Genomic DNA, 21,726 nt, shown 5'->3' with positions numbered 1-21,726 from the left:
GTTGGTTTAATACTTAAAGTAAGAAGTAAAAACTAAAGCTAAATTTAATTTCTGACACTGCCACAGGTGTCCCTGAAGAAATATTTTGATACTGTAGATGGTGGGGCCAAACAAAAAATAATTATAACACTTGCACATACTCTCACCCACATACAGTATAATATAAATTCTGAAAGTAAATATATCAGTACTGTAAAAAAAACAACAAAAAAAACAGTCATCATTACTGATGAAATTGATTTGGAAGAACAAATCTACCCTGGGCGCTACTAATACTAACTCCACTACACACACACACACACACACACACACACACACACATACACACAAACATATACACAGACACAGTGTCCATGTACCCACAGCCTCACCCCAGGCATTCTACAGGGAGCCAGGCTCAGAGGGGGTTGCCATGGAGACCTGTTTACTGTGCTCTGTTCCCCCAGTGCACTGTAGCCAGATGATTGCCCCCTCATCTTAAGGGATCACACACATACCAGCAAACTCATGTGCTTGCCCACACACACACACACACACACACACATGTATCACAAATGCTTTCATGTGTACAAATGAAATTACAAACATACAGTGTATTGTCACAAGCACAGCTACAAATCTAAAAATAACAAAGCCACAATATTCATCCACATGGTTAAAGCTTTCTGCACAAAAAAAAAAAAAAAAAATGGGTGATCAATTTAATTTAGTGTAGAACAGTACTTTAGCTCAAAGATTTAAGATTTTTAGCTATTTGCCATTTTAATGATGGTGAAAAAAGCGAGAGGATAGAAAATTAAAAGGAAAAAGTGGGGGAACACGATTGGGGCATGGCACGAGCCATAAGAGATCCATCCGAGACCCACCTGCTAAATGTAGACGAATCTGTGTACTGGATTAAACCAAAACCATACTGGATGGATTGGCAAACAGACCGCCAATATATTTTTTCTTTTTTTGATTCCAAGGTGCTGGAACGCCATTCCGGATCACTCTGGCCCATTTTAACCCCTGGTCAGCAGACTGTCAGGTTGATGGATAAGATATGAGATCATTTAAATTCTCTTTCTCTCTCTCCTAGTTGGGGGACTCAAGGAGACTTCACCACAACTCATCCTCTCCCAGCGGTGAAAGTGAAACTTTTCACGGAGAGTACAGGAGTGCTGGCCTTGGAAGACAAAGAACTGGGACGGGTAAGAAACCCACACAAGTGCACAAGTACACACAAATGCACACGCACGCACGCACACATGCATGCGCGCGCACACACACACACACACACACACACACACACACACACACACACCTTTGATTTCCTATCATAGGGACTGTGGGGACTCCTATTGACTTCAGTTGTTTTCCTACTGAGCCAATAATATTTGGTCCCCATATATATATATTAGGTTAACAACTTTGTTTTGATGAAAACACACAAGATGCTTTTTGGAACATTCTCAAATAATGCCAGTATAACGTGGACCATCAGGTTTTGCATAAACAGTTCAATAGTTTAATAGAAAGTTAGAAAAATGCTAAATAAAAACATTTTCTAGTGGTGTCAGATTTGTGGACCCCACTTTATGCATTATGTTCTGTATCTAGAATTTACTTTATGTACACTGTTTACATTAATAGACAATCATAAGTATTGTCCTTATCTGTGATGTAATTTCAGGTTGTATTACATCCGACACCTAACAGTCCCAAACAATGTGAGCTCCATAAGATGACTGTTGCCAAAGGTTGCCCAGACGACCTGAAGATTAAATTGGCTGTCCGTATGGACAAACCACAGAACATGAAGCACTGTGGGTAAGTGAAGTCTTATTTTCCCTGGTATGCCGTCATGATTTTCTGATGTTTCCAGAGCTCAATCTGCTACTAGCATGGACACTGAACTGTACACTGATCACTCAAGACACTCAATTGTGCAAACAGTTTAACTTGTGTTATTACATACTCTTTGCATTTTCCAAGTATGTAGCCTAAACTCTATTCTGATCTTTTGGCTCCATCTAATGGACAAAATAACACATTTTTTAAGTGTACAACTTGGCAGGCAATGCAATGAACCTATGAAATCTGAAAATTAGATCATCTGTCCAACACTTTCTTATCTAAATGTCTAAATGATATAACACATTATAGTTTGCACGTACATTTGGAAAAGATGTTACTAATTATTTTTTGTTTTGTTTTTTCAAACTTGTTGTAAAAATGAGAAGCAACAGACATGTGCATCTATTCTAAACTGATGCATGTTTAAAACTCAATTTATTAGAACCTTGATAACCAGAATACACTAGATATTGTTCAGTCATGACAACCAATCTCCTACATTGCGCCAGTTTTACTTTTTTTTTTTCTATGATTCCGTGGTCTCTTTTCACCTAATAAAATAATAACAAAAATGTATGTCCATTTATGTATTTGCTAAGTAGCCGTGTTATAAGCAGGATATCCCTTACTTAGATATCCCTTAGTTATTATTTTAAAAAAAATAAAAAATATATACATACATATATATATATATATATATATATATATATATATATATTTCTTTTTTCTTTTCTTTTTTTTTTACAGTTTTTCGTTGTCTCTCCTGTTACAGTATGTGGAGATTTGTAACATTGTATACAGTGTTGTATACCATGTATACCATGCAACTCACCCATACTGACTAAAGGGAAAATTCTCTTTATGTAGATTTACAGATTCCCTGCCTGTTAATTCAAATATATTTGTTAATTCAAATACAGCTGTTATTGTGGCTGTCCTATAAACTATATAAAGTTATTGGAATGCTACAGTATGCTGTTCCCTGACAATGCAGTTTAGTGAAGTTCTAACCAAGACTGCTCTCTCCTTCTGCCTTGTTTCCTTTGGATATAGGAATGGTTTGGGCTCCTTGGCTGTTTTCTGATTGGCTAACAATTCTAACTATGTGTTCTATATTGCTTTCTGATTACCAGGATGTCTGAAGTGCATGTTACTTTGCAGGCATTATTGTCTATATTCCAACTATGTTTCTTCGCAACCTTATGCCCAGCAGCTGTCCTGCATTATAACATCTGCTTATTGTGATTTATTTATTTATTTATTTTTTAAAGCCCTAAGGAATATATACTGTTGTCAGGCCTATTGTGGGCAGAGAGGAAAGGCCATGCCACACTTCCTGATTCAGACTTTTTAAAAAAGTGCTAGAATACAGAACACTCAGTGGGGTCTGAATTCACACATTTTTTTGTTTCATTGCAAATTAGCATAACAACTTGATTAAAAAGTTTAAATAAAAAATTCATAACTTGCACATCACTGAATAAGGAGGAGAAAAGTAGGAAGACATAATAAGAGAGATATAATCATAGTTCGAGACAGAGAGAAAAAGACTGTTAGAGAAAACAGAAGTCAAAACAGCATGTTGATTCCAGAATAGGACCTCCTTGACTTGCATCGCAATTTATTTTTTAACCACCAGGGAGCGCTAAATCTACACCAGAAAAATCCATAGTGTTCGTATTCCTATGATTTTCCAGTTCACTCAAGACTAATATCTCCCCGTCTATATATTTGCACAATATAGCAGGGTTTTTAATTTTGCTCTTGCGAATGAAGCGTGGAAAAAGATATTCCCTTGTTGTAGCCTTTTCCTATATGAAATTATTTATTTTAATTTATTATGTTTTATGAATGGTATATATATATATATATATATATATATATATATATATATATATATATATATATATATATATATATATATATATATGTTACTCTTAATAAAATGTTTTTTTTTTTTTTTTTGCCTTAGTTTAGAGGATGAATTGAGGGCTCTGTCAGTATAAGCATGGTTGGGGAGTAACGGAATACATGTAATGGGATTACGTATTTAAAATACAAAATATAAGTAACTGTATTCCACTACAGTTACAATTTAAATAATTGGTAATTAAAATACAGTTACATTCATACGAGCAGACAGAGAAGTACGTTTGAAGTAAGTTTGGAGCAGAAGAAATAGAAATAAACCTTGTGTAAATTGTCAGCTTTACACTAAGCTAAAATGCTATTTCTAGCCATTTTACAGGCACGTTACCAGGCACAATCATATTTTTTTATCAAGAAAATTCACGTTGGATCATGATTAATATTTTTCTAGTAAGACCTTTGATATTAGGGCAAAAATCATATTCTTGATAATAATTTTTGTATTGTTTTCCTGTAAAAATATCAAAAAATCCTTAAAAAAAGATCAATTTGATTTATCTTGTTTTAGAAACAACACTGCTTAAGATATTTAGGTTTTTCAGAGAATGTATTTTTAACATGTGTATTTTGTCTTACTGTACTGGCAGAGTTTTTATAGTCAAAACAAGTGAAAAAATCTACCAGTGCTGAAGAAGTAATCCAAAGTATTTAGAATACATTACTGACCTTGAGCAATCTAACAGAATACATTACAAATTAAATTTTACAGCATGTATTCTGTAATCTGTAGTGGAACACATTTCAAAAGTAACCCTCCCAACCCTGTGTATATATAATTATATGAAATATAATATATAATATCCTATATTAAATTATTATTTTAATTATTATGATTTATGAATGTCAGTATATTTTTGTACAATTTTTTTTTTCATTTTTTCAATACAATTTTTTTATTGTTATCATTTATATATATATATATGTTAGCCTTAATAAAATATCTTTTTTGTCTTAGTTTAGAGAATGAATTGAGGGCTCTGTCAGTATATGTATGACATATAGATGTCTTCTCGATAAAGCGAGTCAATTATTTTTATTCTGCTCGCTTTTTATATATATATATATATATATATATATATATATATATATATATATATATATATATATATATAATATACAAGCATTCTTTTTGAGTAAACATAATATGCTCTTATTGTTAAATGATACATAAATATAAGTTAAATTATATAATATTATCCAATATAAATTGTACTATGAATAAAAATCTGAGAGAAAGGCAATAGTTGCCCCATTATCACTCAAATTAAGGAAAATAAATCCAGCATGCTGTATCTTGACACTATGATGCAACACCTGCTCTGTGTCTGCTCACAGATACCTCTGGGCCATTGGAAAAAACCTGTGGAAAAGATGGAAGAAGAGATTCTTCGTCTTGGTGCAGGTATGTGTTTTTCACCAGTGTCAATTCTAATGGAGGCTTTTTCCTCCCCTACTGATTCTGATTTTTCATCAAGTGCTGTGCATTCCATTTCCGTTGTACGTGTCAAAATTGGTTCAGTGAAGTAGACTAGATTCCCGGCTCTTTCTAATCGAGCACTACAGTGGTGTGTCAGGCACTCCGATTGAGTCTTTTTTATTTCGGTCCTCATTGTGTGCGCTTTCAGTCAGCTCTTCTGTGGTGGGTTGTAACATGTCTGAGAGCTAAAACTTGACAGGCGGCTTGACAGAGTATAGGACCAGCACTTGCAGCTAAAAGAGCCCACATCACACACCCACCAGTCGCTCGCAGCTACAGCTACAGCAAGTGACAAACAACAGTCAATACACTGGCATTATTTATTTACCTTAGTGTTTGTGTGTATGTGTGTTTGTGTGGTTGTGTGCATGCGAGCGAGCGAAAAACATTACGCCATGCCCTGTTTGTTTTGGAATGTCAGTGCGGGTAAGAAAATATGCCAGAATGCGCTTTTTCTGTTTCTGTTTCATGCTTTGTTTTTTATTTGATTTTGTTGGTTTCACACTTCTTGTTTGTTTCCTTTCGCTTTTTGGTGTTCTTTCTATTGTTGTTCTTGTGTCAAATCCTGTCAACACTTCCATCTGTCTCAATCCTTGTCTTGTAAACGTAAATGTATATGAAAACAAACGTGAACCCCAGGATACATGGCACCTGAGTGTATTTGATTTCATCCCTAAATAAGGTTTATTACAAGCTACATACACGGAACAAGTAGAGTATACATTTTTTCATATGACATCAAAATGTATTCCATCATATGCAAAACAACTTAATAGTAATTAAAACAGCCATAAATGACAAATACAGTTCAAGAATATACAGTAGGACCTACTGTGCCTAAGCAGACTATTTCCTCATTTGGCATTACCAAAGATACATTTTGTTTACTCTGGGACATCACATCATGTTTAAATAATGCTTACAGGGTAAAAACAATGCCATTAACATCATATTAACCCATTTCTCAATATGAATATTGTGAACATGCTCGAAGTCCTATCCATACTGAGTGACTGTAATTTGAATGACACTCTTTAATGCTATGTAAATGGCCCTGCATTTAATGTGAGGTTTATGTTACAGGGTGGGTGTGAGTTCACTGTTGCATTATTCATAGATAATTACCACACCATGTAGACCATTTAGGGCTCCTGTTTGATGGAGGCTGGCATTGAAACAAGGTGTCATGAAGAAGTGCCTGTTCCAGTAGCGACACATTTCCCTGTGGTTCTTCCATGTCATTTAATTTCTGCAGCGTCGCTTAACTTTTATATATGAAAGTTATGTATATAGTTGATGTTTAACAAGTCCATTAACTTTTTATGAATAAACATTTAGATTTTAGGGTATTTTCTTTTTTTTCCAATGTTAAAATTCTTTCTCATATGCCATCATAATTAATATGTCAGTGAGTCAAATTTAAGCCATTAGTAGGCTGATTTCACCTAAAAGTGCAACATTTTGGCTATGTGGCGCTATTGAAATATACTTACAGTATGCTCATTTTGAGCAACCCGTCCAGCCTGAGACAGCAACACTGGCTTGACCAGTAGTGTGAGTTTGGGCGGGACTATTTTCAGACAACCAATGGAAGATGGGAAGGTTTTCCATCTGTTTGAAAACAGTGATTATTTTTGCGTTCTGTTTGGTGATGCTAATGGTGCAGAAATAAAACACTTAAGCTTTCAAATATACACTGTAAAAAATTATCAGGATTTTACAAGATTTGACAGTGAAATACTGTTTTCAGAATTTTATTGTAAAATTAATGCAGGCTTGGTCATTTTCTGCCTTACAACAAATTACTGTAAAAAAGATAATATCACACCGCATTGTGGAATATCAGTGTTTCCTTTAACTTTAATTTTCTTCCAGCTGGTTGTGTTTAAGAACACAATATATTGCATTGAGATGCATGTGATTGGTGATTGACTTCAGTTTTGGTCACAATGTGAAATCACCACTATTTGGTGGCATTAAAAGTGAAGCGATATAATTGTCTTAAATAATGAGGGAGGAATGTATGCAACAGTATGATTACTTTCTCTTGTGAACTTTTGGTGGGACTTGTCAACCAGGCATGCACAGATTTCAACTCGCAGCATTCAAAACTCGATAATGGTGACAATTAATGAATGTTGCAGGCAAATACACACACACACACACATATATATATGTGTGTGTGTGTGTGTGTGTTTAATACATATATTCAATGTTGTCTTTCAATTACGACCTGGTCTTATAGAATGAAGGTTACTCTATTTACATTTATGCAAACTGACTTGTATGTGCCATTTTCTATGTTTTGCTGTAGTTTCCTGCTGAAATGAACACTAGATGCGCTACAGCAACTGTGTGGTTTAAACATTGTCACACAAATCATGAGTATAATTGCTTATTTTATAATTTTTTATTTTTTTTTTACATTTTAACATTTGTATTACATACCCACGTATGTTGTGTGTTTTCTTTTTCTTTTCTTTTTTTTCGAATTTGCATTTTAAAACACTATCGGTTAGGGTTAGGTGTTGTTAAAGGTAAGGATGTCTGTTTTGTTGAACTCTCATTTATCATTTTTGGACACTATTGGTTAGGCTAAGGGTAAAGTTTTAGGTTAGGGAGGTACATTTTACTTATTAAAACCTACATCTAAAATTCACCTTAAAAACCTCGTCAGATTACAACATCATTTCGCCTGGTTTTGGCGCCCCCCGCTGGACATTTCACTTGAAAACTGCAGCCAAAGTGTAATGAAGCATGTTAATTCAGTTTTGCAAAAACTTGGCAGTGCTCACGTAAATTTCATGAGATAAGGCTGTTCAATGAATATAGTCATTAAAATCATTATTATGACCATATTATGAAAATAATATTAAATTATAAAATAATTTTAAAAGATTTAGCTAAATTCTATTTAAAATCGATTTATGTAGAGTACATCAAGTCACACCGCAGGACGTCAACTTTCCAAAAGTATTTCATGTCAATGACCCAAAAATAAGTAAAATATCTAGTGCTTCTATTTCTGCATCATTCACTGCTGCCTCCACTCTATCCTCTCCTCTTGCTGCTATTGAGCATTGACATCTATAATCACTAAATCTTGCTTTTTGTGCCTTTGAGTGTCCATGCTGCTCTTGGAGTAAATTGGAAGCATAAGGCCCAGCATTATGATTCAAAGTGAAGTCTAATTATTTTATGGTTGGTAGGCAATGTGACAAAACAGCGGGCAGATGCTCTGCTTTCTTCATCTCCTCGTCTCTTCCCTCGTCTCGTTTCTCTGATGCTCTGGCTTAGGTATGCAGTCTTACGTATCTGAATATGGTAATGTGTTTGAGTGACCTGGAGGTGTTTGACTAGAGCGTGGCAGGGCTATCTGGCATTCTGCTCTATATTTCCACCGTTGCATCCATCGATTCGCACTGCAGTGTTTCGCCTGCTCTCCCTCTCTCTGTCCACAATGCAATATGCAGAGCATCAACAATAGCAAGGTTATTTAAAAGAGCAAAAGCATGCAGGGGTAATCAAAAAGCAAAGTCATTCATAATCCTTTAACTGTCTGTTTGAAAGCGGGTCAATGGCCTCACCAGCACCGCGGAGAGCGACCACTCCATCATACAGCCTCACCAGCTTCTGACAGGCCCAAACTTTAGTGCCCAAGTGTGTTAGAAAGAGGATTGATGAAAAAGTGTGTTTATGTGTATGTGTGTGTGTGAGTGGGGGGTGTGTGCCCCAGTGGCGTCCCGAAGGCACCTGGGTGTCACCAAGCCAGATTGGGGCCCCGAAGCCAGCCCAAGTGCCCGTCACAAACATGACATTGAATTTATCATGTCACTCGGAGACGCAGCTCTGCGTAGAGTGAGAGAGGGCTGCCACTTTCAGCAGAGGTGATGGAGGCACTGGATTGGTGCAATGCTGCAGACGGGGCTGTGGTATGACAGAGAAAGGTTTGACAGCAGTGTGCTTATGTGTGTATGGTGTGTGAGAGTGTGGATGCATGCGTGTTTGTGTGTGTGACTGGCACCTAGCTGCACAATTCACATCCAAAGTGATAGAGTGTCATCCCACACTCATGTGTCAGTCCCGTTTGATTGACAGGAAAAAACCCAAGCCCAATCCCGCCCCACCAGTGACGAAGACAGCCCCCCTCTAAGATGCTATAAGCACCCTCCATTTGAACCCTATCACTAAACTACAGTGGACAAAATGGACATTTCTGTTTTGATTTTGCACATACAGTAGTAGGTGATTTAATGGAAAATATCAACACTTTATGCAGCTGTCCTCATTATACGTGGAGTGTGTGTTTGCTCACGTCTCAATATTCTCCCTAGGTGAGCCAGTACACCTTTGCCATGTGTAGCTACAGAGAGAAGAAAGCAGAACCTGTTGAACTTCTCCAATTGGACGGATACACTGTGGACTATACCGACCCTCAGCCAGGTCACTGCAGCCAATCAGAATACCACAACCACAATGCTTTTTTTATAGTGTTTACATTCAAAGGAATGGTTCAAACCCCTATGACTTTATTTCTTATACAAAACACAAAAACTTTATTTCTTACACAAAACACAAAAGATGTTTTAATGAATATTTTTTTTTGCCATCTTTTCAATGCAATGTCAGTAGGTATTGCCTCACTTTCAAAGCTTAAAAAAGACCCCAAATTATCATAAAAGCTATATACAGTACATAGCTCTTGTAACAGCACACCTGTTCTACTGACTTGCACAGAGGAACCAGCAGGTGGCATGTGTTTCTGTGGTCTATACTCATTAAGGCCCTAGAGATAAGTGGCTCATTTCATTAGTGTTCAATAAACTCTGGTAATTAACAAGTTAAGATAAATTATTTTTAAATGAAACCTTCTGAATCCTTGCATAAAACATTATGCACAGTGTACCTTGGTTATGAAAAGCTGAATCTTTAATACTGATCAGTCAAATCAGCAATTAAAAAGTGTCAAGAAGGCAGTGTTCAGTCATTTTTATGTTGTTGATCATTTTAAGGATGCATGTTTGTACTGGTCATCTTTAAATGATGAATCAGGGATAGTTGATCAAACACAGAGGTCATAAATGTAGTCACACAAAAACCAGATAATTAATCATAACAATTTTCACGGTCTGTTGATATCATTCCACTGCACTTAAAAAAATATATATATTTTGTGAGGTTACAAGAAAATTTTCTTTATTAATGTTCTTTTTTATTAATCAAGTCAAATCAACCTGACTATATTCAGTAACACCAACAAAAGTTTTTTAAGGGTCAGGTCAGGTAGAAATAGCTCCTTATCTAAAGCACATTTTCACTTTTTACAGTGTACTTTTAATTACATAGGATTTTATTTAGTTCCATTTAAAGTAAATATTCTGAATAATAAATTAAATACAGGTCTGGATGGTGGTCGGACATTCTTTAATGCTGTGAAGGAGGGAGACACTGTGATCTTTGCCAGTGATGATGAACAAGATCGAATCCTTTGGGTTCAGGCGATGTACCGTGCCACGGGCCAGTCCCACAAACCCATCCCCCCGACCCAGGTGCAGAAACTCAATGCAAAAGGTGGGACAGCGCCACAGCTGGACGCCCCCATCACTCAGTTCTGTAAGTATGGCTCAATCACAGATCAACTCATGCTGACTGCAGTGACACATATTACACAAGGCTAGAGCTACATTTAAAATGTCACATTCTCAATATCATGGGACGGCTTTCTATATTTCATTGGTTAAATGAATTCCCATTCAAAATGGCAGTCAGTGGGCACAATAACTACATAATAATTAAATGAAAAGGGAGAAACATCTGACTCTGTTTTCATTTTTACTGCTTGATTCTGTCAGAATGTTTTTCTCTATGTTCTCTAGTCTGTCTCCATTCTGTACTTTTTTGTCTCTTTCTTTCTTTCTTTCTTTATTTCTTGCACCCATCCCTTCCCTGCCAGCATCTACTTTCCTTCAAGAGGTGGGGGAAAATAATATTATTTCAAAGTGTTGCAATATTTTACAATAATGTATTAATATATCCATCCCAAGGATCTAAAATATATTTTTAGTTACATTTTTCACATTGATATTTAAAAAATAGACCTAAGCAAGTCTAAATGTGTTGTTGTCAGCACACATTTAATAATTCTTGTTAAACCAAAATGCAAACTCTGAACAAGCTAAGAATATTGAATATTAGGATAAATGTAAGAATAAATATAATATACATATAACATACACCGATCAGCCACAACATTAAAACCACCTGCCTATTATTGTGAAGGTCCCCCTTGTGTCACCAAAACAGCGCCGACCCGCATCTCAGAATAGCATTCTGAGATGATATTCTTCTCACCACAAATGTACAGAGCGGTTATCTGAGTTACCGTAGACTTTGTCAGTTCAAATCAGTCTGACCATTCTCTGTTGACCTCTCTCATCAACAAGGCATTTCCGTCCACAGAACTGTCACTCACTAGATGTTTTTGGCACCATTCAGAGTAAATTCTAGAGACTGTTGTGCGTGAAAATCCCAGGAGATCAGCAGTTACAGAAATACTCAAACCAGCCCATCTGGCACCAACAATCATGCCACAGTCGAAATCACTGAGATCACATTTTTCCCCCATTTTGATGGTTGATGTGAATATTAACTGAAGCTCCTGACCTGTATCTGCATGATTGTATGCACTGCACTGCTGCCACATGATTGGCTGATTAGAGAATCGTATGGATGATTGTTGGTGCCAGACAGGCTAGTTTGAGTATTTCTCTAACTTCTGAACTCCTGGGATATTCACGCATAACAGTCTCTAGAAATTTACTCAGAATGGTGCCAAAAAAACATCCAGTGAGCGGCAGTTCTGTGGATGGAAATGTCTCGTTGATGAGAGAGGTCAACAGAGAATGGCCAGACTGGTTCGAACTGACAAGGTTTACGGTAACTCAGATAACCACTCTGTACAATTGTGGTGAGAAGAATATCATCTCAGAATGCTATTCTGAGATGCAGGTTGGTGCTGTTTTGGCAGCACGAGGGGGACCTACATGCTATTAGGCAGGTGGTTTTAATGTTGTGGCTAATCGATGTATAATGTAATTGTATATATATATATATATATATATATATATATATATATATATATATATATACAACAGGTAGTTCCGGTCCTTGAATCTGATTGGACGAGAGACGTTCCATGAGTACTGATGTCTCAGAACATCAGCACTTGGATGCTTCACTGTTTGTATTACTCTGCTTGTGTTCCTGCCATTCTGAACTAAAAATTAAGAGCAGTGCAGATGTGTAAAAAGCTAGATGTGTCTCTTTACATATCTTTTTGTGATTTAGCCAGCAGGTGGCGACAAAAGACCATTTTTGTGTGTAAATGAGCCAGCTGAGGTAACGTGCATTAAGTCAGTGCCTAGCACTGTCAGTCAGTCAGTATTTTCATTCATCGGCACTCCATGATTTCTCAGATTGCTATTAAAGCTGGGAAATGGTTTTAAACAGCTTTAAATTAACAACTTCAGCATTAAGGCTCATCACAGCTGAGAGACAAAACAGGCTGATACACACAAACTCAAGGTGTTTACCTTTTACCGGAGTTTCCACATTGGTGAGAAAATACTGTTCAAAATGGCAGAGGAGATTGTGGTTTATATAGTGAATGACTCTTGCGCACCAGCTACTGCGAAATAGTGAGGAATACCCCTGCTTGGACAGCTATATTTCCACAGAGAAAATAGGATGCATTTGACAAAAATTACATTATCTTCAGAAAGATAACTAACACACTACAGCATCTCTGCTTGGGAGTGTCAACAGACAGACACAGTTAATCACATACACACGCACGCACGCACGCACACACACACGATGGTGCGGCTATCCTAATGAGGACTCTCCATAGACATAATGATTTTTATACTGTAAAAACTATAGATTCTATCCTCAAACCCTACCCCAACCCCTAAACCTAACCCTCACAAAAAATTTTCTGCATTTTTACATTTTCAAAAAAACATAGTTTAGTATGTTTTTGAAGCGATTGATTATGGGGACATTAGAAATGTCCTCATAAACCACATTTATAGTATAATACCCTTGTAAATACCAGTTTGTAACCTAATGTTGGTATTTGTGGTTGACAGGACTCTCCATCGCCATAATGTATTTTATACTGTACAAACTATATAGTCTATCCCCTATCCCTAAACCTAAACCTCACAGAAAACTTCCTGCATTTTTAAATTTTCAAAAAAACATAGTTTAGTAAATTTCTTTGTTTGTCTTCTGCAGAAATTATTTTTAAGTCGTACACATCTTGGATCAAATGAGGGTGAGAAAATTATGAGAGAATTTTCATTTTTAAATGAACTATCCCTTTAATGGTGCATTCAAGTCACATCAGAATGATCATATTTATGGGATTATGGGGCCAATAAGCAACCACCCAGAACACCCTGGCAACTGCATGGCAATGTGCTGAAACACAGTTAAAACAACTTAACAGCATAGCAACAACCTGACAGCCACCTAGAACACCCTGTCAACTGCAAAGCAATGTGCAAAAAACACAGAAAACAACTTAGCAACAGCATAGTAACAACCTGGCAACCACATACTGTAGCAATGCGCCAAAATACACAGCAGAAATCACCTTGATAACTGCATAGCATGCCCTAGCAACCATCCAGAAAACCCTAGTTACCACATACTGTAGCATAAATGTGCTACAAAGCAAATATAACACTTTAGCAACCACCAAAAAACTAGTTTTGCTTCAGCAAAGACCATTCACATCTTCATAAAATATAAAAAGAAATATTGTTGGACATTTTCATGAGTGCTGGTCATTATTCATACATATCATATCTTGTTTAAATGTAAAATGTAAACGCATGTGATTGACTTTTATATGAACAGGTCTCCTGGAAAGGCGTGAGACTGATCACACATAACTTCATTATTTCACAGCTTTCATAATGTTTAAGCCTTAACTTATACATTTAATTAGTCGAAAAAAAAAAAAACCTCACATGAGCAGTTTTTGTCTTCCCCAGAGGAGACAGACGACGAAACACGTAATCTGGCGCACGCTTCGCTTGTTATTTTGATTCAGATGCCTGCATTTTGAATCTTTTTGTTCAGTTCAGAGGAATCAAATTGAAAAGATTCAACTCAAATGATTCTTGCAACAAATCACTATTGCCGGTCTGCATGCATTTTTGCACGTACAGCTGTTATTTTTTTGTGGCGCTCAGTCGCAAAAGTAATGAAAGGGTCAGGAGAAATTTATCAGAGTAAAAGTATAAATTTTCTCTTCAAAATGTAGTAAAGTGAAAGTAAAAGTCCAAAGACATTTTTATACTCAAGTAAAGCACAAATATTAAAAAACTGTACTTAAGTACAGTAATGAAATATTTGTACTTCGTTACTATACACCTCTGCTCAAGACACACCATTCCTTCAGTGAAGTATGGTGGTGGCAGCATCTTGCTGTAGGGAGTCTTCTCATCAGCAGGGACTGGGCATCTTGTTAGAATTGAAGGAAGAATGGGTGGAGCAAAATATAGGGAAATACTGCAAGAGAACCTGCTTCAGTCTGCTAAAAAACTGAAGCTTGAGAGGAAATTTACCTTTCAGCATGACAATGATCCCAAGCACAAGGCCAAAGCAACATTGGAGTGGCTCAAGAACAAAAAAATAAATGTCCTACAGTGGCCCAGTCAAAGTCCTGATCTCAATCCTATTGAGAATCTGTGGCACTATTTGAAAACTGCTGTCCACAAGCATCACCCAACCAACCTGAACAATCTGGAGCAAATCTACCTGCAAGAATGGGCCAAAATCACTTCGTCACTGTGTGCAAAGCTGGCCCATATGTACCCCAAAAGACTTAAAGCAGTTATTGCAGCAAAGGTGACTCGACCAAATATTAATGTGTGGGGGTTGAATACTTATGCAAGCAAGATATTTCAGTTTTTTTATTTTTCATAAAAATATTTCCCAATAAAAAAACAATGTCACCTTACAATAACTGATTTTGAGTTTCAGTGTTATAAAGTAAAATATCAATCAGAATGAAATTTCATCGCACCATTTGTAATTTGGTAATATGAGAGAATTGGTCAGGGGTCTGAATACTTTTGCAAGGCACTGTATATATATATATATATATATATATATATATGTATGTATATATAAATATATATATCATTTTCATGTTAAAATAAACAAACTGGAACCATGGTACGTTTTTCCCTTTTTTTAATGATAGTAACATGATATGTTCTAGAGCAGGGATGAGCAACTTTGAAGGGGGCGAAGGCCAACATTTTTTCTCCTTTCTACCAAGAGGCCGGATTACAAATCTGCACTCTAACAATGTTCACCCCCTTACTAAATTTCCTATTTATTTTTGGTAATGTACAGTATGCCCAACTAATGCAATGATCTTTTAAAATTGTTGTTACCTTTTTATTTAACAATATTTATAAAAACTACATTATTTTGTAACTTGCATTTTTACTAAAACATGCTGTTCACATGTTCAAATTCATGTTCAATTTATCTAATTTGCATTGTCTACATTTGCAACAGACAAACACACAAATGAACAGACAACATTTTCAACCCCACCTCATAAAACAGCTTATAGGTATTAGTTAAAATCTCAATATTATCATCAATAACAAAACTGGATACAAGAACATAACATTTCAGTGCATTAATACAAAACATTTCAGCACCACAACATACACGGACCGAACAGTCCCGTGCATCAGAGAACATTCTCTCTATTCACAAGACTTTTCAACAGTCAGTCAGGCATCTCAATCATGCATTTCTTCAAAGTTTCTCCCTCTTATAACAACTTTTCCATTTTTCACAAGCACGAGCGAAACAGCATTAGATGTCTTTGGTGATTCCCAAACTGTCACGGATTTCGTAAAAACTTTTGATGCCTTTTACCCTTGTATTTTATTTACCCTTTACATCTGTGAGGAGAGCAGCTCTGGTGTATGTATTTCTCATACTGTACGCCTCTTTGATCACTTGATCAATGGTGTATTTGGGAATCAAATTGAAATCTTTAATGACAGATTTCATATCCAGGCAAACAAAAGACATGGGTCTTACAAGCTGAGGTCAAATTTAGCTCAATTTACCTTATAAATGATGAGCAAGTGTAAGATGTTGCATGCTAGAATCCTACAGTGATCAGAAGTTCTGCGAAGAACAAGCAACCTCTTCTGGTCAATAGTTGTAATAACATCATAAACTGAATGCAGTCTTTACATAATCCCTTTTTCAAAGAAATAAAATTAATCCTCAGTCTTGTCCGACGGGCCGTATTCCCTGCTCTAGAGTGTTTCTCTAGCCCTACGATAAAGTAAAACAAAACAAAACAAAAAGTTCACCAAAGTCCAGTGAAGATTACTGAGAAATAAGTGCTAAAAATTGCAATATATCACAGTTTTGAATCATAATTTACTAGACATAAGGATGGTAATATCATGAACAAGATATCAATAAAATATTACAATGCCAGGTCTCTTCTAATTTTTATCCCCCTTTCTGATAACTATTTCTCTGTCCCCCTTCTGTCATGCTTTGCTTTATATACCCTCTGTAACGGGAATTATGCTGCACTCTGCCTTTATCTCCGTCTTTCTTTCTATCTCTGTTTTTCTGCTCTTTTATGCTCTGTGTGAGTCTATATGTCATTCTGGTTTGTTCCCTCTTACCCTGCTCTCTTGTAGCTGGACTGAAGGGTAAGTGCTTTCCTGTAGCAGGCACAGTTCAGATAAACCGCTCCGGATTATCTGACAAAAGCAATGTGCTATTCGCTATTCCTCTTCAAAAACTCACATTACCTCTATAGTGTCTCTCCATGACACTTCCTTCTCATCCCTCTGCAAATCTCCCTATTTTTTATTTCCTTAGGTTTGAAATACAAATTCATTTTTATAAGACTAGGCTGCACGTGAAATTTTATTTATGAATGTTTTGTTCTGATTAGCAGTTGCATACTTGCCTTCTCAACATGATTTTATTGGGTCAACCGCTTCTAAAATCAAACCACAATTTCACACACATGAAGGAATATTACAGTCATAAAATCAAATCCATCTGTTCCCTGTAAGCTAGTATATTGTTGAATGAAATCCACAGCAGTTGTCTTTATTTAACAATACAGATTTCAAACCTAATGGAGAATTTGGTAAATGATATAATTATAGTGAATTTCTCTATTGTAGTTGTTGATTTATTGTGTGTAATGAATTCTGCTAAACCACTGGCATGCTCTGCACCCCTCAGCTGCTGGTAATTACCATGTTAAGAGTGACATGTTATGAATAAAACAGTGTGTCTGCACCCTGATTATTTCTGGAAGCGATCAGTGGAATGTTACCAAATAACTACTTGCTAGTTCACACCAGTTTCTCTCATCTGTAGAAAGTTGTGTCGCCAGTTTTTTTTTTTTTTCTTTCTTTTTTTTTTCTTAACCTTATGACAGTGACAAATTAAATTGTTGTGGTTGCAGTTTTAAATGTGGGGATTAAGATGCAATCAGAAAACATTGGCTGTTTTCAACCGTACTCCAGATTTTCAATTGTACTCCAGATTTTAAAGCAGTAGACCCAATGATATTTATCATCATGCAAATATTAAAGTATTAAGCTCTGTGATTGTCAAGAACGAACAATGGTAGTGTCCTTCATCCTCTTTATTTTTATAGAAAAGAGAGTTGGCAAATATGTAGCTGGAATATAGAAAATGTCAGCAGATGATATCATACCATGTTTCTTTATCATACAGTACTTAAAGGAATAGTTTACACAAAAATGAAAATTTGCTGATAATTTACTCACCCTCATGTCATCCAAAATGTATCAGAGTTTCTCCTCTTCAACAAAACAGAATTTAAGACTTTTAGGATTTCATTTCAGGCCTCCTCCTCTAAACAATGCAAGTGAATGTACTCCATTTTTTGATGGTCCAAAATGCATATTTAGGGTGTATCAAAATAATCCACACGACTCCAGTCGACAAATAAAGTGCTTCTGAACCCAAACGATTGATTATATTTAGAAACAAAACAATACTTATATACTTTTTAACTACAAATGTTTGCTTCCATACATCTCTGTGATGTGCGCTCATGAGAGGAATGACGTAAACTTGTTGGTAAGGTCATGTGTCACGTGGAGGAGTCAGGAAGCGCGTCATTGTTTACAAGAGAATCTTGCACAGACCAAGCGCCGTTCACAAACCAAAACAGTCCAAAACAATTTCAAAACAATATAAAATTAAATAAAAAATAATTTCCAAATAATAATAAAAAAAAAACAATGTAAACAACGACACGCTTCCTGACTCCTCCTCCACGTGACACGTGACCTTACCAACGAGCTTACGTCATTCCTCTCATGAGCGCACGTCACAGAGATATACGGAAGTGAACATTTGTAGTTAAAAAGTAAATAAGTATTGTTTTGTTTCTAAAAATAATCAATCGTTTGCATTCAGAAGCACTTTATTTGTCGACTGGAGTCGTGTGGATTATTTTGATGCACCCTAAATATGCATTTTGGACCATCAAAAAATGGAGTACATTCACTTGTATTGTTTAGAGGAGGAGGCCTGAAATGAAATTCTAAAAGTCTTACACTCTGTTTTGATGAAGAAAGAAACTCAGATACATCTTGGATGGTGAGTAAATTATTTTTTCATTTTCATTTTTGAGTGAACTATTCCTTTAAGATGATGTCAGAGCTGTATTATCTTATCAACACAGACTGAACTGTACTCTTAGACAAGGATAAACACATACTTAAAGGGATAGTTCACCCAAAAATAAAAATTATCTAATAATTTACTCACACTCATGTCATACCAGATGTGTATGACGTACTTTCTTCAGCAGAACACAAACGATAATTTTTAGAAGAATATCTCAGCTTTGTAGGTCCATACAATATAAGTGAATTGTGATCAGACCTTTGTAGCTTCAAACATAACATAAAGGAAACATAGAAGTAATCCATATTACTCCAGTGGTTAAATCCATATCTTCAGAAGCTAAGGTCTGGGTGAAAAACAGATCAAAATGTAAGTCCTTTTTTTACTCTAAATCTCCACTTTCACTTTTACATCTGAAAGTCACATGTGGTGTCTGTTAAGTTTCATTTTCACATCGGAAAGTGAAAGTTAAAGTGGAGATTTAGAGTAAGAAAGGACTGAAATATTGTTCTGTTTCTCAGCCACACCTATTATATCACTTTTGAAGATATGGATTTTAACACTGGAGTCATATAGATTACTTTTATGTTTCCTGTATGTGATTTTTAGAGCTACAAATGTCTGATCTTTGTTTGTGTTCTGCTGAAGAAAAAAAGTCATACACATCTGGGATGGCATGATGGTGAGTAAATGATAAGAGAATTGAAATGTTTGGGTGAACTATCCTTTTAAAAGATAGTAGCCCTTGTCAGTAGTTTTTCCTGAGTTTAACTATAGCACTAACAGTTTCAGACTAACAGTTTTTTCCCCCTTACCTCTGGGAGATTTATAAAGCTCTTGTCTGCTGTATGTTTTATGGAGGACGAGGACTGTCATTATTAAAAAAATAATGTAAAAAATGAAAAAAGTGTACATATAAATACATGAATAAATGTTAAAATCTGACATACATAAGCATTTATGCTTTTATTTCCTTATTTATGTGTAATTGTATTAATTTATTTCCAAATTAATTTATTTCCACATGTATTTATTCATTTATTTATTTCTATATTTATTTATTTTTACATATATTTATTTCTACATGTATTTATTTCTTCATGTATATATTTCATTATTTTTTTATTTCCATATTTATTTCCACTTTTTTTCTACATTTCTTTGTCCATATGCTAATGAGGGGGCGTGCTTTATCCCTGAGGCATAGCAGTCGAACTAAGAGTGCTCCAGAGTGGAGCTTGGAGGCTACAGTGACATCTTGTGGTTGACAAAATTAAAAACAATTGAAACATAGTCACAGATGGGTGTGGGCATGCATTAAGAGATTGTAAAGTGTACACTTTACAATCTCTGTACACAAGTGTAAAGTGAATCTGTATTGAATGTATGACTTAGAGGTCTTATATCAAAATTTTATATCACTACTGTTTATCGAAATGTATATCTCTAAACAAATTCTTTGAATATTGACAAATACAAATACGCATTGTATTTTAAGCATTTCAATTGTTTTGCCTCCTGTCCGATCACGTCTCTCCATTCGAAAATGAATTGGGACTCTCGTTTACTGCGTGCCATGTAAAATGCTCTTAACGGTGCGTGTTCTTGGCGGGCGCATTGTGCATCTTGTTGAATATCAGCTGTGCACAACAGCGCGTGATACGTTAATTCCTGTCATTCCCGTGTAAATATATTGATATTCTTTCCCATAATTGTGCATATACATGATGATTTTATTGACCGTGTAGTATTCGGGGAGCAATGTGTTAGACAATACACACTTGCTGTACATGTTACAGACGCGCACCAAAGCAGAAGCTGTGTAGTGTTGTGCATGGGCATTGAGCGGATTTTCTCTTCCAAACCAGTGGACACCTATTGTAGAGTGGAGGGAGAGGCCAGGTAGACCGAAGGAGAGTAGTTTGGTTACAATAGGTTAATAACATGTTGATCTGGCAGTGATAATTCCAAATGATTAGCCATGTGTCACTCTCTTTCTCTACCCTACCCTTTTGCCACCTTCACTGAGTCAAGCTGCCTAGTTCAGCTCAGGGATTTTTAAAAGAGGCTGTACAGAGATATACATTTCGTTAAACAGTAGTGATATAAGACTTTAAGTCATCCATTCAATACAGATATTCATTTCCCATTAAACTTGCTCGACTCACAGCCAGGTACATTTTACAATCTTTTAATGAATGCCCACACCCATCTGTGACTGTTTCAATTGTATTTAATTTTGTCAACCACAAGATGTCACTGTGGCCTCCAAGCTCCACTCTGGAGCACTCTGAGTTCCACTGCTATGCCTCAGGGATAAAGAATGCCCTCCTCATTACCATACAGACAAAGAAAGGTAGAAATAAATAAATGTGGAAATAAATAAATGTAGAAATAAATAAATGTGGAAATATATACATTAATAAATAAATATATGTACAAATAAATAAATGTAGAAATAAATAATTAAGGGAATAAATAAATGTGGAAATAAATTAATACAATTATACATAAATAAGGACATAAAAGTATACATGCATATTTATGTCAGATTTTAACATTTATTTATGTATTTATATGTACACTTTTTCATTTTTTACATTTATTTGCAAAAAATGTATATAATTATTTATTTGTAATAATGTCAGTCCTCGTCCTCCATAATGTTAAAGCCATGTTCTTGCACAGGTACACTCTAGATGTAGGGGGACAGTTATTGCACAATCTGAAGC

At 35.7% G+C, this 21,726-nt stretch overlaps 1 protein-coding gene across 19 annotated transcripts in view; it reads left to right on the top strand.

The window, feature by feature from the left end:
* Positions 1–21,726, top strand: part of LOC127427958 (calcium-dependent secretion activator 1) — a 167,003-nt gene that overhangs the window by 78,063 nt on the left and 67,214 nt on the right. For all 19 annotated transcript variants that reach the window (XM_051675951.1, XM_051675941.1, XM_051675938.1 and 16 more), the window contains exons 8-12: positions 1,082–1,193; positions 1,676–1,812; positions 5,104–5,170; positions 9,580–9,688; positions 10,646–10,858. In XM_051675951.1, the coding sequence (XP_051531911.1) occupies positions 1,082–1,193; positions 1,676–1,812; positions 5,104–5,170; positions 9,580–9,688; positions 10,646–10,858 (638 nt within the window). The remainder of the gene's footprint in view (positions 1–1,081; positions 1,194–1,675; positions 1,813–5,103; positions 5,171–9,579; positions 9,689–10,645; positions 10,859–21,726) is intronic.

This window comes from Myxocyprinus asiaticus, chromosome 37, assembly GCF_019703515.2.
Source record: "Myxocyprinus asiaticus isolate MX2 ecotype Aquarium Trade chromosome 37, UBuf_Myxa_2, whole genome shotgun sequence".
In the NCBI taxonomy this organism is placed as follows: domain Eukaryota; kingdom Metazoa; phylum Chordata; class Actinopteri; order Cypriniformes; family Catostomidae; genus Myxocyprinus; species Myxocyprinus asiaticus.
Note: the sequence above shows the minus strand (reverse complement) of the source record. Positions and strands in the feature narration are given on the sequence as shown.